General features: G+C 43.3%; 1 protein-coding gene across 3 annotated transcripts in view; it reads left to right on the forward strand.

Moving 5' to 3' along the window:
* ube3d (ubiquitin protein ligase E3D) overlaps positions 1 to 15087 on the forward strand; it is a 228799-nt gene extending 213712 nt beyond the window's left edge. For all 3 annotated transcript variants that reach the window (XM_067984912.1, XM_067984916.1, XM_067984913.1), the window contains one exon: positions 13922 to 15087. In XM_067984912.1, coding sequence (XP_067841013.1) covers positions 13922 to 13934 — 13 coding nt within the window. In that variant the 3' untranslated portion in view covers positions 13935 to 15087. The remainder of the gene's footprint in view (positions 1 to 13921) is intronic.
* The last annotated feature ends 3873 nt before the right edge of the window (positions 15088 to 18960 follow it).

Consider the following 18960-nt stretch of genomic DNA (forward strand, 5'->3'; position numbering starts at 1 on the left):
GTTACAAACAACGATAAAGCTTTGGTATCTTGATACAGTGACATGAGTTGAAAACCTAGTCATGTCTGATTGATATATATATATATGTGTATATAAAGGACTATTAATTTCATGAAAGAAATGCTTTGCAAAAGTGTAACCACTTGAATAAGTGACATAAATCATTGAAATACATCATCACATCATTTATATGTGGTCTGATTGTGTTGAAAATGATGCACATGTGCTGTGACTTTCTTCTCAAATGCAATAAAAAAATTCGCTAAACATTTTTGCATTAAGACAGTGCTTATTTAACAAAAACAACAGAAAGACAATCAATCACTGGCATAGCCCCAAAAGGTGGCTGTCCTTACTTCAAAGGTGGCCTAATGTCCTAACTTTCAGGCCAGGCAGAGCTCTTTCTGTGCCAAAGGAAGTTTTATGCCTAGATTTTTTAAAAAAAATAACAGTCACAGAGGACAGTAAGGGCCTAGAAAGAAAGTGGTCCTGGCCACCACTATGCTCCATCGGTGACTTGCTGTCACTGCTATCCCTAATATTGACAGGCCTGTCAACGGGTGGCTGCATCCAAATTTATGGATGAGTAAAACGTTCTCATCAGATGGCAAGGTGAGGGATGCTGCTAGAAAAGGTTCTGGTTTTCACTTCATACGGTATTCTCCAAGATTCCAGGCATTCCTTTGGATAGTCAGAGAATGCCCATACCATGGAATTTTTTTCACCTGCAGAAACAGCTGTTTTCCCAGGCCATTAGGCAGGATACCTTACACTAGATAAACTCAGGGTTCTCACTCTGCTACCTTGTAATTCTCAAGAAGATTGGGGGTGTCATTTTTTAAAAAAGGTGATTAGAGCAAAGAAATGGGTAACACAACAGAATACAATGATTCTTCTCTGCCTTCATCAGTAGAGCAGGACATACTTGGTACACCAATTAAAATTTCATATTTCCACCAAATTATAGGCTAGTAATTCTTAATATATTCTTACACTGTAGAACAATTACGTTCGTCGTGATTCTGTACTAGGCGGTCTTAGTGATGGAGAGGATATGGGATCAGAAGCTTAGCTCAAGGTAAAATAGGATGCTGAAGTCACAAAACAGTTTGGATCAGCCTGAGACAGTGGCTGGGGAAGGGGATGGAATCGGTGGTTAGGGAACGGAGTTTGTGGCTTATATATAAAGCTTAATCTATTTGGTCTCAAATCAGCACCTAGTGTGTTCACAGTGCTGTTCTGCAATGGCAGCCTCCCTTGGGGTATTTCACTCGACAATTCTACCTCTGTCTAGTTGATTTATTTAAACTTTTCTCAAGCCACAGATAGCTGTCCAACAGGTTCTGATTTCCCAAGGAGACTGGGCTTCCTCATAAATCAAGAAAAGTCACTGCAGAATCTGCCCTTCATTTTCGCCCAACTTCCAAATAACCTTAGGCATTGTGTGGCAATGAGAAATACTGTACTTATGATCTGTGGCGAGTTATCTGCCTTTTTTTCATTCAGTTGAACAAAAATGTAAATTGTGTATTTCTGTGGGGCACAGGGGTTAAACTTTGAAAGTCAACAGTAACGTAATCAGTGTTACATTCAGTGCCATCAGCAGAACCTAATAACATTATTGAGTGCACCGGCATTTTAATTACTAATAAGGTGAAGAAAAAAGTTGCTGGTGAATTACATTTAGATACTTTATTTCCTTTGGGAATAAACTGATTTACTTGTAACTGAGAAAAAAAACAGCAGCCATTTCACTTCACTTTTGTTTTTTAATAGGTCACAGCTCATGCAAAAAGTAGGATTCACAACTGTTCTGAAGGTTAATAATTTTATTTAATTAATTGGCTTGTTCTGGACATATTACAGCACCATTGTTCATGGTTAAGGCATCTAATACTCAACTAAACAGAGCTAAGTACAGAGAACCTAAAGAAAACAAAGGCTGCTATTAGATCAGAACTTAAGATATGAGGGTTGTCCTATGAGGAAAGATTGAGTAGAATGGGCCTATACTCTCTGGAGTTTAGAAGAATGAGAGGTGATCTCATTGAAACATATAAGATTCTAACAGGGCCTGACAGGGTCGATGCTGAGAGGTTGTTTCCCCTGGCTGGAGAGTCTAGAACTAGGGGGCATAGTCTCAGAATAAGGGGTTGGCCATTTAGGACTGAGATAAGGAGGAATTTCTTCATTCAGAGGGTTGTGAATCTTTGGAATTCTCTACTTCAGAGGACTGTGGATGCTCTCAGCCGTTGAGTATATTCAAGGCTGAGATCGATAGATTTTTGGACTCTAGGAGAATCAAGGGATATGGGGATCGGGTGGGAAAGTGAAGTTGAGGTCGAAGTTCAGCCATGATCTTATTGAATGGCGAAGCAGGCTCGAGGGGGCGTATGGCCTACTCCCACTTCTATTTCTTATGTTCTTAAAGATGCTTGAGGGTATCATTAGGGATGTAATATATGACTACTTGGATAGGGAGGGATATATTGGGGGCACCAAACACGGCTTCCAAAACAGGTCACGTCTAACAAATTTGATGATATTTTTTTGAAGATGTCACCAAGGTGGTGGATGAGGAAAGCCCAGTAGACATTATCTGGTTAGACTTCCAAAAAGCGTTTGACAAGGTACCGCACAAGAGGCTCCTCTACAAGATCGAAGCCTTTGGTATTAGTGGTAATTTATTGAGCTGGATTGAGAACTGGCTGGAAGGCTGTAGGCAGAAAATAGTTATAGACTGATCTGGATCTCCTTGGAGACCGGTCACCAGTGGTGTCCCACAGCGATCGGTGTTGCGACCGTTGCTCTTTACTATTTTTATTAATGATCGAGATGTGGGTGTTGGAGGCACGATCTGCAAATTTGCAGGTGATACCAAGATCCGTGCGAGTGTCAGGACTGTAGACGATACTCGACTGCTTCAGGCGGATCTTGAGGTGTTGGGGGACTGGGCTCCTGACTGGCAAATGATGTTTAATTTGGAGAAGTGCAGTGTTATGCGTTTGGGCAGGACAAATGCTCAACATACATGCACCCTTCAGAGAACAGCATTAAAGCAGGTGCAGAGATCTGGGCCTTCTAATGCGTAGATCTCTAAAGGTACATAAGCGATGGCTGGAGCAAATAGGGTGTTGGGGTGCATTTATAGGACAATTGACTGTAAGATGAAGCAGATGCTCCTATTTCTTATGTTCTTATGTTCAGACTATTTTATCCTTGTACAAGATCTTGGTCAGGCCTCAGTTAGAATACTGTGTCCAGTTTTGGTCTCCTCACATGGTGGGTGATATTGAGGCTTTGGAAAGGGTGCAGAGGAGGGCCACTAGACTAATTCCCAGTTTAAAGCATCTTAGTTATCAAGGTAGGATAAAAGAGCTGGGACTCTACACTGTAGAGAAGCGTAGACTTAGGAGTGATTTGATCGAGGTTTATAAGATGATGAAAGGAATAGATTGTGCTCCAGTTAACACTTTGTTCCAATTAAATACATTAGGGAGGACCAGGGGTCACAATTTTAAGTTGTACAAGGCCAGATCTGGGTTCGTTGTCAGGAGGTGGTTCTTTTCCCATTGAATAGTGGACCTCTAGAACAGGCTGCCGGCTCGTGCGGTGGATGCTGATTCGCTGAATTCCTTCAAGCGAGAGCCGGACCTGTTTCTGGCTGGGGCAGAGATCACCTCTTACAAAAGGCAGGTAACGTAATCCATGGAATTATCCGGGCCAGAGTGATCTCCTGGACTAGTTTCGATTGCCAAAGGGGTTGGAGAGGAATTTCCCAGATTTTTCCCCCCCAAATTGGCCTGGGTTTTTATCTGTTTTTTTCGTGTCTCCCAGGAGATCACGTGATGTGGGATGGGGAGTGTATATATTGTGATACACAAGGTATCATGATTGTGTGGGACAGGCTGGATGGACCAGAGGGTCTTTTCCTGTCCATCATTGTTCATCTGTTTGGAAATGATTTGTTTTGCCAGAAAAGGTTTTAGAAAATATGTAGATTCTAATGTGAGCTAGGGGTGTAGGTTATAAGTGAAAGTAGTTCGTTGTAAAGGTTGCTATAGGAGCTATCACAGGCTGATAACTACCCTGACAACCCTTACAAAGCTGCAATATGCTGATAAGTGACAAAGGGGAGCAATTAGTCAAGGTTCACACTCTTACTAACTGTCCAGTGACCTCTGCTGGCAATACTTGTTTATCCAAATCGTGTGAATAAAGGCTGTGATGAAACTGGCGAGCCAATAACATTTGTGTCATATAAATGCCAGGTAATGACTGCCTCTACAAGAGAAAGCCCATCCTCCCCTTGATCGTCAATGGCACCACTATCGAATTCCACCCCCCTCCCATACTAACCCCCTAGGGGTCACCATTGAATAGAATTGAACTGGACCAGCCATATCAACACCAAAAGCAGGACAGAGGCGGGATACTCTGTGCAGTGTGGATTACCTACTGACCCCTCAAAGCCTCTCCACCATCTACGAGGCTCAAGTTGGGAATGTGCTGGAATACTCACCACTGATCTACAGGATGCACTGCAGCAACTCGCCAGTTACTTTGACAGAACCTCCGTCCCCTGCAACCTGCAAGAGTAGCAATGTTGTGGGTACACCACCACATCCACATTCACCTCCAAATCACACACCATCCTGACTTCAGCGCATGTCGCCGTTGCTTCATTGCCGCTGGGTCAGGATCCTGGAATTCCTAATGGTATTACAGCCATTAGAACGGCTGTAATACAAGGAGAAAGCCCACCACCGCCTTCTCAGAGCAACTAGGGATGGCCAAGAACAAATTTTTTAAAAGCCTGCCATCATTTGGTGTCTAGAACACTTACAGAGAGTGACCACTTGAATGAATTACTGAAGGGCTACCTGCACCCATACTCTTTGCCTTCAGGAGAGTAGGGCTGGAGGGAGAAAATTAAAATGACAAAGATTGTTTTGCATGCTTTTGTTCTGAGTGTGACTGTTATCTTTTCTCTTGGATAATGCTTTGTGACATGGAGTTGTTACTGGTGGGGTGAACTTCAGCTTGGCTACTTTCAGGCTGAAGTGGTTAAACTTCAACACAACTGGCTATGATGAGAAATTGTTCGGGTAGCTTGTGTGGAGGAAATCTCAGCACAGATAGCGTGGAGGGGGAATCACCAAAAGTAGTGATCATGGAAGGCTAATCAGATTGGTAGTGGTTTTTTTTACACTTAACATGTTGCCTGTACAAAATGATATGAGGAGACACTGTTTGTCCGACATCCTGCACTGGATGAGCAAAAATTTCCTCCAACTAGATATTGGGAAGACCGAAGCCATTGTCTTCGGTGCCCGCCACAAACTCAGTCCCATACCCACCGACTCCATCCCTCTCCCTGGCTACTCTCTGAGGCTGAACCAGACCATTCACAACCTTGGCATCCTATTTGACACTGTAGGACTGTTTTGTGTAAGCGGAGGGGGGAGGCTGGCGTTGGTTGTGGTCATTCCAGGCGGTCTGAGTACTTTACCATCTTCAGTTTGCAGATCTCCTTATGAGAACCTATTGGGTATGAGTGACTCCCTGGCATCACGAGCAGCCAGGTGTGCTGCTGCTCTGCCGATGGATTGCCTGTCGTTGTCCTCCTCCTCGTCTTCAATGTTGCTGGCAGATGCAAATGCTTCATGAGAGCATGGGACCTCATCCATCTGTAACCCTCTCTGTTGAGCGATGTTGTGCAAGATGCGACATACGACTATTATTCTATACACCCTCGCTGGTGAGTACTGAAGGGCTCCCCCAAATTGATCCAGGCACCTGAAGCACATCTTGAGCATTCCAATGGCTTGTTCAGTGACAGACCTGATGGTGATGTGACTGTCGTTGTACCGCTGCTGTGCCTTGTTGGTGAGGTTTCTCAGAGGTGTCATGAGCCACGTCTGCAGGGGTTTATCCCTTGTCTCCAAGCAGCCAGCCCTTAAGCCTGCCTTGTGCGTGGAAGAGGGCCGGGATGTTGGACTCGCGCAAAATGAAGGAATCATGACAGCTGCCAGGGAATTTGGCACACACCTGCAGAAACCTCTTCCAGTGGTCACAAACCAGCTGCGCATTAATGGAGTGATATCCCTTTCAGTTGATGAACAGTCCTGGCTCGGGGGAGTGGGACTAGCCAGTGCAGGCTCGATGGGCCGAATGGCCTCCTTCTGTGCCGTAACCATTCTATAATTCTATGTGCAGGTCCTCGGATTGCTACATGCTTGCAATCAATTGCACCCTGCACCCATGGAAAGCCAGCCAGAGAATGGAAACCCACTGCCTTTTTGGTCTGGCTGATGTTATCGCAGGGGAAGTTAACGTAGTCGGATGCCATGGCAAAGAAGCCGTCCATGACCTGTTGTATACACTTATGTGCAGACGACTGAGAGATCCAGGTGATGTCACTGGTGGCGCCCTGGAAGGACTTGGAGGCGAAGAAATTGAGGGTAGTGGTTACTTTGAGTGCGACAGGCAATGTGTGGCCACCAGGCCCAGCCAGGAGCAGCTCCGCATGAAGGTGGTCTGTGAACACCCAGCGACTCAAACTGAGCCTTCGTAGGCACTGCTCCTCAGAGAGATCCAGGAAGCTCGGCCTCTGTCTGTAGACCCTCTCATATGGGTAGTGCCTCCTGTGACCTCAGCCCCTCTGTTGTTCCCCTCTCTGCTCTTCTCCAAGTCCTTGTGGCGCACCTCTGTCTTGTGGACCTGCAACTCCCAGAACTGCACGTCTTGCCTGCCGTGGATGGTGATGTGCCCCCTCCTCAGATGTACTGTGGAATAAATCCATCCTGATGTTGTCAGTTTGAGGGTGTCCAAAATGTAGGTGAATATGTGTGAACACAAGAATTCTTAGTGTGAACAAAGAAACCTCAGTCTAAACACAAAGAACTCCCAGCCAAAGGTTTGTCTGAGAGAACTGATTGCCCTGCTGCAAAAACTCACCTTTTCTTCACATGTGTCAATCGCTGCTTTAAAGGTCCAAATGAGGGCCGGCTGGAACTTGCCTCCCTTTCCATGGCGTGTTTCAGATGCCACGGGAGATATATTCAGAAGCAGTTAAAATGGCTTGCGTAGGTCAAACCACAAAATGTTAACATCTTTAAGTACTTTAAGCAGGTCAGTTTTAAGTGCCGGTGGGACTTCCGGGTTTCAGAAGCGCGCGTGCACCCAGACGCATCTGGGTCAAACCCGGAAGTCAGCGGGTTGGATGCTCCTGCTCCGAAATCGGAGAATTTTCACTTCCAACCCGCCTGTTCTTCAGGGTTAAAATTTACCCCTGGTAGATAACAGGTAATTACATAGAGCATGTATTTTTCATTTTTTTGTTCCAATTTTCTCTCCTCCTCTTTTGAAAACGCTGTCTCTAGCTTGATATGTTTCCATGATGCCAAAGCCCTCAAGTCACCAGATTGATACAGATAAGGAAAGCCTTTCAACATATCTTAGCTTATCCATGCAGAAAGACTCAATAGTTTCCCCATCATGGCATCTAACTGCTTCTAGAATGCACCTTCACTGGTCTACAGAAAGGCCATTTCCATCTATTGATTACTCTTTTTGTATGAGGAAGAATTTCCTGGCATCAACCCTAAATTTGCTTTTTATTGAACCTATGCTCCCTTGTCCTCTGTTCTAAACAGTTTAGTTTGAAGTAATGTTCAGGATCCTCCTTTTCGATACCATTTACTGTATTATATACCTATATATGATCACCTCTCAGTTGACTCCTTTCCAGGCTGGAAAGTCTAAGTTTCTCTAGACTTTCATCGTAACTCAACCCTCTGAAGCTAGGGATCAGTCTTGTGGCAATTCTCTAAAATATCGCCAGGGATTAAATGTGTCTCCCTTGTATCTCTGAACACAGAACTCAAGGTGCGATCTGACCAGATCACTATAGTACTTGACCACAACTTCCTCCATTTGCCATCTAATGTTTTGGCTATATGGTTCAGCATTCCAATTTCTTTGCTGATTGCTTCTTCATAATGATGTTCTGGTCAGTATGACTTAGTGCTATACCAGGCTACACCTTTACCCACAAGGCCGTCAGAGTGATATGTCATTATTTAAAGACATTATCATAATTGGAACTTTATTTGAAGATTAAATTTTGCTACACCAATTTATATTTAAGATGGCAAACTGCATCATTTATGCAATCTTCAAAATGCACATAATGGTTTCGATTTGTAAATGAAAAAAGTTAAGGACTCTTTTGGTTTCAATATATTTGATATGCTTAGGATTTATGAGAATTCGTACAACAAAACAATATGCATCATATTAGTGTTGTAAATCTTTTCACTGATAAGGATTCTAAAGAAAACGGGGGGAAAATTGGATAAGGGTCTGTTTCGGGTGGTGGTAGCGCGATGCGACGAGCTTACCACCCCGCGCCCGACGGACCCTACGCAGGTAGGACGCAAGTTTGAACTCACCAGAGGATTTACCTGCAATCAGCCTTCATTTCCAAACCTTGCACATGGAATCAATGCAGTTTGCACTTTCCACCACCAGAGGGAGCTCCATCTCTTAAAGGGAGGATGATTCTTAGAAATCTCTTAAAGGTAGCTGGTACCTGTTATTTGCTGAAAATAACAGTCTACTATGCGCACGGAGTCTGAACGGAGATCAGACATCGCACACGTAAAGCACAGTTGCAGATCCCACCCCGATGTTTACACACTGATGAGTTATGTTAAAACATTGAATAAAGGTAGCACATCCTCCAATCTGCACGCCAGACCTCACCAATCTGCCAGTCTGAGTTGGTACTAGGTCTGCGAGAGTGCATGCACCAAGGTTCTCTGCTGATGCACAAGAGACCTCGGGTGCAAGCGGTGGACAGAAGGAGGGACATCCTATATCCGCAGGGGGGGAAGCAAGAGGCCCTCCAGACGTATAATCAAAAGGCAGTGGGAGGCAGCAGGGGACAAAGTCAATGCCAGGCACACGGCATCATGAACGTGGATGCAGTGCAGGAAGAAGTTCAGTGCTTTGACATGAGTGGTCAAGGTGAGTGAGGTCAACTGTCAAGTGGCGTCTCCTACCAACTGCAACACGCACTACAAACCCCATCCCCCACATACCAACAAACTCTTTCCATCAGTACTCAACTCTTCCAATCAGATGCTTCCTCTCACCCTTACACATTACCACTATTTCAAGCTGCCCACCCACAATTCACAGGCCACACACACTGGCAGCTATTCAACCATGACAGGCACATCACCCAGACACACGTCCCGCTTTCTTGCAGGAGAAGGTGACGCATATCAAGAGGCAGCAAGTGGCCGTGGCATTTAGCCCCTCGAGCCTGTTCCACCATTCAATGAGATCATGGTAGACCTGTGACCTAACTCCATATACCCGTCTTAGCCCCATGTCCCTTAATACCCTTGGTTCACAGAAATCTATCAATCTCAGATTTAATATTCACAAGTGAGCTAGCATCAACTGCCGTCTGTAGAAGAGCATTCCAAACGTCTCCCACCCTTTGCATGTAGAAACATTTCCTAACTTCACTCCTTCACGTCCTGGCTCTAAATGTTAGGCTAAGTCCCCGTGTCCTAGTTTTGAAGTCTAGGAGACCTCCAAAAACAGTTACATACAAATGTCTTGGCAGCCAGAAGCAATAATCCTGCCACTAACCTGTGAATCCTGCATGGTCCCTTTAAATAGCACTGGTGGGGAGTCTGCCAGGCAGTCTAAGACACGTTCATATGATCGGGGTTAAGACCGTCCGTTGAGTTGTGCGTTAAGTCCCAAAATCACTTTAAATCAGCGTTGCACACTGAAGCCATTTTCTCCCTACTTTACATGATTCTAGTGTTTGTTATCTGCGCCTGCGCTAACTCCTATACCAAGATGGTGTCTGGCGCACGTCACGCAGGAAACATGCATGCTCATCCAAGGCGCCATCTTGGATGTCGGAGAGGCCGTGTAGCGCCGAAACAACGGGTGCTACACGGCCCAGTTTCGCGCCCAACATCTTCAATATATTAAATTCAGTTCATGAGGTGCACCACCCATTGAAAGTGCATTGAAATCTCCTATGTCAACATCTTGCTATGATAAGTATGATTATAGAAGTGTTCACATTTACTTACTTATGCCTTTAGGTGTTGCTATAATCGTTGGTTTTGATGTCAAAGGTGTGGTTTTCTCTGCCTGTCACATAATGGCAGTATGTCAAAATAGCCACTATTTTATATATGCGTTTTAAAAAATGCCTTCAGTCTGCACACAGCTGACTACTGGGTGCTGCCGTGGTGTGAATTTGACAACTTCCTCAGCTCCACGGCCGTTTTGTTTTTTTTCAATAACCTTGCGGAGTTTCAGCATAAAAGCTTTTGCTGGAGCTTTTCACTTTAATCTTATTTGTAAAATAGTACGCAGTTGCAACGGTTGTCAGAGCATACCACTCCGCCTCTCTAACTCTCCTCTTTCTTGCCAATTTGCTAATCTCCTGGGCCTTTCCCTAGACTAGCTCCTGAAAAATTATGTCTGCTGCATCCTGTTTTCCTTCTGCTCTGCTTCGCCACTTCTGCCAAGTATCATCTCCCTCTCAGGCGAGTCTCTCTCTCTCCTGCTCACGTCATCAGCATCTGCCCCGGTTAATGTGTGTTGTCTGGGCTTTTCACCTGCTCTGTTCATGGAGCCCACCACCAGTATGCTCTGCCCCACTCTGTGGTGGTCACTGAAGCCTATTATATAAAAAGATTTGCTGAATGCCGATAATCTTCAATTTAAACCCCATCTTCCTTCATTTTCCCCCATCTTCTCATTCTTCTCCATTTCTCTCATTCTGTCCCTCCTAGCTCCCCTCTCCCATTCTTCACACAGCTCTCCCTCTTCTCCATTTTTTCCCCAGTCCCCTTTTCCACTCTTCCCATTATTGCCCCTCATTTTTCTCCACCTCTCGCCCATTCTTCCCATTGTCTCCCTTTTCTCCCCTGAGCTCCTGCTCTCAATCTTTACCCACCATAGGAACAGGAGTAGGCCATTTAGCCCCTTGAGCCTGGTCCATCATTCAGTGAGATCATGGCTGATCTGTGACCTAACTCCATATACCTGCCTTAGCCCCATGTCCCTTAATACCCTTGGTTAACAAAAATCTATCAATCTCAGATTTAAAATTAACAATTGAGCTAGCATCAACTGCCGTTTGCACAAGAGAGTTCAAAACTTCTACCATCCTTTTGCGTGTAGAAGTGCTTCCTAACTTCGCTCCGGAAAGTCCTGGCTCCAATTTTTAGGCTATGTCCCCTAGTATAGGAGACCTCCAAATTTAGATACAAATGCTTCAGCAGCTAGAAGCAATAATCCAGGAACTAACCTGTAACTCCTGCATGATCCCTTTAAATTGCGCTGATGGGGGTTCTTCATGCTGTTTAAGACCTGGTCAGCTGTGCGAGGTTATGACAGTGCATTGGCTGGAGCATGAAGTTCCAAAATCGCATCTGTCCCTTTAAATCAGCGTTGCACACTGATCTACCGCATGTTCTCCCTACTTTACATGCTGCTGGCATTTGTGAAGTGCGCATGTGCAGCCACCTTCACCAAGATGGCGTCCTGTGCAAGTTACGTCGGAAGTGTGCGCGCGCATTCCGGACTCCATTTTCGGAGTTTAGGAGTCCGCGTAGCACCTATACGATGGGCACTACGCGGCCCAATTTAGCCCCCTATAACCCTCGAGGCCCTGTTTTTTAATTTAGCTCCTAGCTCCTGGTACTCTCTGAACAGGACCTCTTGCCTACTCTTTCCTATGTTGTTGGTCCCAACATGGACCACGACGACTGGATCCTACCCCTCCCTCTCCAGTATCCTTTCAAGCCGGTTTGAGATGTCCCTCACCCTGGCACCAGGTAGGCAACATACCCTGTGGGACTCTCGATCCTGCTTACAAAGGAAGCTATCTGTCCCCCTAATTATTGAATCCCCTACAACTACCACATCACGCTTCTTCTCCTCCTCCTTCTCCCTTTGGGCAGCCTCCTGCTCCAGGGTGCCATGGTCAGCATTCTGGCTGCCCTTCCGACAATCTTTTTCCTTATCCTCACAGGTAGCAAGTACATTGTACCTGTTGGATAGGCTCGTTCTCTATCTCACCTAAGTTCCCCTTACTCTGTACACTTTTGGTCACACCACCCCTGTTTTTTTTTATTCATTCATGGGATGTGGGCATTGTTGGCAAGGCCAGCATTTATTGCCCATCTCTAATTGCCCTTGAGAAGGTGGTGGTGAGCCGCCTTCTTGAACCGCTGCAGTCCGTGTGATGACGGTTCTCCCACAGTGCTGTTAGGTAGGGAGTTCCAGAATTTTGACCCAGCGACAATGAAGGAACGGCGATATATTTCCAAGTCGGGATGGTGTGTGACTTGGAGGGAAACGTGCAGGTGGTGGTGTTCCCATGTGCCTGCTGCCCTTGTCCTTCTCGGTGGTAGAGGTCGCGGGTTTAGGACCTGATCCTGTACCTCTCTACCGGGTGTGACCGAGGTCTAGAACAAACTGCCCAGATACTCCTCCCCCTCCCTTATGTGTCAGAGTATCTCCAACTCGCACTCCAGCTCAAAGACTGTGAGCTGGAGCGATTCGAGGCGGAGACATCTGCTGCAGATGTGTTCGCTCGGGACATTCTCGATGTCCACAAACTCCCACATACTGCAGTCCAGACACACAACCTGCTCTGCCATATCTTAGCCTATATTTATTTATAGATAATTACTTTTTAGCCTGTTTTGTTTTTATTTTGTTGATTTTAAAAGAAAAAATTAGCACCTCCTTCCCCCTCTACACCTAATTCCCACTCTCACCAAATTCTCAACTTCCCACTTGTTTTTTTTTATTCGTTCACGGGATGTGGGCGTCGCTGGCAAGGCCGGCATTTATTGCCCATCCCTAATTGCCCTCAAGAAGGTGGTGGTGAGCCGCCTTCTTGAACCGCTACAGTCCGTGTGGTTCACGATCCACTCTCTTCGCAGTGCGCTCCGTGCTTCAGCCTTCCCATCCACCCCCTCCTCCTTTCTCTTCCCCCCCCCCCCCCCCTGCCTTTCACATGCCCTTCTCTACTTTCCCCCTCCCACTCACTCCACTCTACCTGCCCTTTCTGGCCTCTGTTGTCACAGCCCCCCCCCCCCCCCCCCCCCCGGTCCTGGTCCTGATTAGTTAAACCTGTTTGACTTGCAAACTGCACTCGGTCTTGACTCCCAGTGTGCACCGTCACAAGAGATTGACTATTTAAAAATTGAATCTTTTCATACTTGATCCAGGTACAAAAACAAATATAGAACAGGATCTTCCTTGGCAAATCCAGTCAAAGAGACAGGTCCAAAAATTCAATTTAAAGCTCATTTTTTTATTGCTGAGAAACATAGATATAGAGCTCCCACAAGGTTGAAAGCTGATGCCAGGCTTGGGTCTTGAAAGCCTATAGACTGTTAGGAGTTAGTTATGTATGATGATCATATCAGAAAACTAGGGAAACCTGAGGATAGTGGAGCTGACGCTCTGTGGGGGGTTCAGTGATCTCACTCCATAACTCTGGCACAAACCCCCTGAGAAATGGCATGAATGAGTGGAAACGGCCGCCTCCCTGGGGGTTCTGTCAGTCTTCCGTCATACCTCCAAGAACCTCCGTGGAATTTTAGGGTCAGTATCCTTCAGTATGATTGCTCTTTCGTATAAAAGAACCAATCCTTTCAGTTTGGACATGTGTTTCTTTCAGCACCCACCCTTGGCCTTACAAATAGGACTTTCATAATATGTTTGCATGGCATCCTGAGTTATATACGCTGAGGCAGGTTTGAACTCCAAGAGGACTTTGTTTTCTATCAGTGTTTGTACTCTTGCTTACTTATGAAACTTAGATCAGTGTCTAATTATTTTTTTCCTTCTCTCACAGGTATCATTTTTGAAACTGGATTGATGGTAGTCATTACCGGATGGGAGAAGTGTTTGGATTAGGAATGACTACAGACTTCCTCATCGTGAATCAATTTAGAGGATGATTAAGAAAACTGGCTTAGAAAAGTACTGTTAAAAATATTTGAATTTGATATAACAAGCTGGTTGAACACGATTAATGGGAGAACTGTGATCTCAACACAATCATGGCTCACCAAGATAAAATGTAGATTTTGGCTTTACATCACGATGATCAGAAATCAATAAATCTTTTACTGGAATGAATCCCTGCAGTTTTGACGACAGTAGTCAAAAGTGCATCATCACAGCCTGAAACCTAGTAAAGCTGATTATTTAGGACTGTTTCTTACAATATATAGTATATGTTTTATATATCAACAGGGAAAGTGCAGCAAAACTGTATATTGTGATACGATATCAGCTGATGCTGTAATCCTTTAGGTCAGATGTCACCGTCAGCTGTGACCTTTCATCCCTGTCATATCACTTCATCCTCGCAGGCATATAACTTGGAAAATGAATTAAAATGTAATAAATTTACATTTAATAAAGTAACAGTATGATAAAGGTTTCAGTTGACAACCTGGAAGTTATCCAAATTCTCACAATGTCCAGTTTATAGAACAGATGTGTATTATTTAGCGGTCTACAGATTTATAGGAGTTACCTTGCAATATGGACAACCTGAAATGAACCATTTTAAGGCATAAAAGCCGATAGTATTAAACTGACTTTTTAGCTTTACAGACTTAATAATTGAGACTCAGTCATACAGGTTAAAGGGAATTCATATGTCCTGTTGTGAATAATTGTGCAAGATTTGGATGGTCGTCAGGTTTGTGCTTGTGAAAATCTAAACTTCAGAGTCAAATGTACATCATGCAGATTAGAAATGACTGTACGTCCAGTCTGCTTTCAGCTCAATTCTGGCGAATACCCCAGGCTGGGAAAGAGTTAAAGATGAAAGTATTCCTTTCAACACCAATTTTTAAAAGTGAGCTGTTACAAAGAACTGTGATTAACAGTCTTCTATTTTTTTTCTCTTGATTTTATGTGAATATTTCTGTTCATGTGATGTGTTGATTTCATTGTGGGTTGGGGGATTGAATTTACATCAGTAAATTATGGTTGTTTATCCATTAATTATGATGTTTTACATGTACCAGTTATTTCACCTCCCTTGCATTCGAGCTTTTATCAAAGACTTATTTGGCCTGGGGCACAGCCAGGGGATTGAGGTCCCCTACATCTCACCATACTCATCTTCAAGTCAACTTTCCAGGTGTATCTCAAGGCATGAAAGTAAACATTCCACATCAGTTTCCAAGAAAAAAAAGGAATTTTTAGCATATAATGTGTTTAATTTTCAATTTATAATAAATCAAACAATAATCAAAGCAATGTTACATATGAAAAGAAGGGTGGGAAAAGACCATCTGGTCCACAAAGCTTGCCCTATCCAGAAATGATGCAGCCACATAGAACAAGAAAAAAAATCTGTGGCCAATTTAGAAAAAACTCAAAGAAATTCCTCTCTGACCTCCTTAGACGATCAGGCTAGCTCCAGGAGACTGCAACAACTCCCTATTCCTAGATACCCCACAGTTTACCTTTTCTTACTTAAGATTTCTACCTCAGGAATTTGGCTAGCTCACTTTTGAAGGACTGCACGGGATCGATACTCACCATATGCTTTGGTAATCTGTCTGGAGGGCGATAACTCTGAAAATAAATACTTCTTAACATCTAACCTAACATTTTGCCTGTGTATTTTAAATGCATGACCCCTAGATCGCCAATCCCTATCTATCTCAAATAACCTATCCAACGGGACAGAATCTATTCCCTTCAGCATCTCTAATCCTGTGTTGCTCTGATGAAAATAGCTTCTGTTGCTCAAGGCTTTCCTAACAACTAGGTGCCTGAAATTGGGCATCATTTTGGTTACCCTTCTCCGCACCTTCAGCAGGGCTTTAATATTCACCACCCTGGGTCGGGACCAAAATATGACATAATACTCCCAAGTGCGGCCATACCAAGGTCTTGCACAGCCTAAGTATATTATCCTTAGATTTATATCGTATTGTCCTCGCAATACAATCTAAAACCCTACTTGCCTTCCCACCTTCAAGGATTTATCAACTATAACCCCAAGATTCATCTTCCGGTTACTCCTGTGTTGTATAAATATATCTGGAGTTGCCTTGATCCAAATTCATTGCATTTATTCACATTGAACGACAGCTATCGCACATGGACCTATTCCCTTACCTTCTCTAAATTGGCCTGTACACTATTTATATTTGATCTAAATTCCCAATAGCAATTTACACTTTTATGTCATCTGCAAAATTTTGAATGGTTCCATTAATGCTGTCATCCAAATCATTTATGGTGAACAACAATGGCCCCAACACAGCCCTTTGGAACTCCATTCGTGACCTGGTGCCACACAGATCTACTCCCATTGATTGCAACCTTTGTAAGCAGAGGGTTGTTACCAGTTACCTATCCAGCCTAATACCTGACCACCAATCCCATATGTTGCAGTCTTTTCCAATAATCTATATGGCACTTTATCAAGGGCTTTCTGGAAATCAAAGTATGTAACAACTACCAGATTGCCATCATTCACTAATTTGATAACTTCCTCAAATAACTCAATCAGGTAAGTGAGGCAGGACCTCACTAAAATATAGATTGATCTCTTCAAACCTTTAGTAAGAAATGGCAATGTAAATCTTATAACCCATCGCAATATTTTTTTGCCTGAAAATAAAACAGATCGCAGCATCAAAATAAATTGATTCAGTCAATTGAAAATGTGAACTGAAGGAGTGTTCACTATTGACATTGGATGCTGCGAGTGATAGAAATACACAAAACTTATGGGAATCATAAGCCTCTACAGTTTATGAAGGGTCAATAATTTATGAGCTGGTCTGTCATTCCCGTTGACAGCTAGCAAAGTCTCTGCTGCATGTTGCAATTCATGGTGAGAAATCCAAATCTGTTGTTAAACAATTCACCGATCCCACCTATAGGTCTGCCAACACTTGACAATGATACTGTTCAGAAAGTCTCTTCAGCTTTATCAGAGGACCTTATATGAAATCTGCTGTGACATCGATTTGATGCCCTATGTTGTTTCTCGAGCAATTCTGATGTTGCCTTATGATGATACAAAAAAATGGAAATCACTTTCTGTAGTAACTTGTTAACAGAGTTGAATCTCTAGTATTGTTTCAAATAACCATCAATACACGAGTTTCACGCTTTTTCATTTTGAGTAGAACTTTTTGTTCTTTATTACGAACAGAAAGTAGCTGCAAAGTATTCTTATTAAGTTGCCTTAGTGCATTTGCTGGAATCCACATTGAAGGGCCTCAGGGGTATCTGCTTAAGCCAACTGACAAGTTGTATTTATACTGTTAAATCTTTAGCTTTAGCATCATTAAAGTTATGTCCTATCAGAGTGAGAAAAGTTTATGCAACTGTTGAACTAATTGGAATAAATGCACTGCAGTTAATGCACAACATCTTATGAGATTCAAGTGTTAGGGAATGGATGTTCTTATAAGTTTATAAGTTATTCCACAAGATAATAGGGTTCAAAGGCATTTATTGGCTTTCATAGGAATTTAGCATACAATGATAACTATTATTACCAACAGTTACACATATACAATTATAACCATCACTGATAATAATTACACATATACTTGAGACACTTACGGTACAATGTACAAGAGAATTCACCACGACACAGGTTTCGAGCTCGAGGGGATCGGCAGGCCAAGCCTTTTAGAATTCTGAAGTATCTATTCTAACACCTCTCTTATACCTTTTACTCTAGCTGCGTGAGAAACCGCATGTCTCAAAGTATTACCTCATTCAATTAGCTGCAATAACTTCAGTTTTAACAACAATAATTCCCAATAATTTGACTCACTCCCTAATTTTCCAGATCTATGACAGGTGCCTTTTCAAGGCTAGAGTTAACAGAGACAGTTTTGTGTCCTCTTCTTATAAGCTAAAAAACTGATGGAATCCCTTTTACTAACTGAACATTGCTAACAGAAACTCACGTAAAAGCTAAAGTTAATATAAAGAATGTAACCGTTTCCTTACACAAGGAATGTGTAAAATATGGGATTATAATGTTGGGTGTAGTTTCTTCCAGATAGGCAGCATCTTGTGCATGGATTGGTATAAATCTTAATCTTTCAACTGAATTACCACTCTTTAACATTCTATGCAAAAAGATAGCTGGTTGATGTGAGACAGTTCGGGGGTAGAGTTGAATGGTATTTGTTATATTTCATGTACAGTGATGTCTTTATGGACATAAGCTGAATAAATTCAGGTTGAAATAAGGTGGCTGAGATCTCCTTTGCCATCATTTCCAAATTGAGCAATTAGCTCTGATATAATTGAATCAAATCAGTGGATAAGCAATGGGAATGTTCTATTTTTAGGTGAGCCTGTTTGTTTATCATCATCCTGAAAATGGTACAGTTGCTACAACACATTTATGATTTTCTCTCCAGAACTTAACATTCAGTATTGTATTGCTAAATAAGTAGAGACCTTTAAGATTGTTCTATTTTACAGATTTACTCCCAATAAATTCCTGGACTTTTCCAGGTTGATCGATCAATTAAAAAAAACAATTCCTGACTGATTCTAACCTGAAAAAAAACCCAAATGTGTCCTGCTCCTAGCAGATCCCAAAATGTGACATCGTCACCATGTTACATGATGGCGTAGACACACAATGTGGGCAATGACATCACTAGCACAATGCACACACATCCCAGCACTAACTTTCAGCGCCAGATTCTGGAAAGGAAATAGCTTCAGCTAAGTTCAGTCGGTCTGTTTGTTCATAGCCGTTTAATAAGCTCCTCTGTTACTACTGCTTATTTGGAGTAAAGCAGCTGAAAGCAGAAGCAAAGTGTGCTAAAAATTAACTTGAGGTCACCGTCAGCAGAAATGTGACCCATTGAATGAAAA

Source organism: Heptranchias perlo, chromosome 5 (assembly GCF_035084215.1).
Source record: "Heptranchias perlo isolate sHepPer1 chromosome 5, sHepPer1.hap1, whole genome shotgun sequence".
Lineage (NCBI taxonomy): Eukaryota > Metazoa > Chordata > Chondrichthyes > Hexanchiformes > Hexanchidae > Heptranchias > Heptranchias perlo.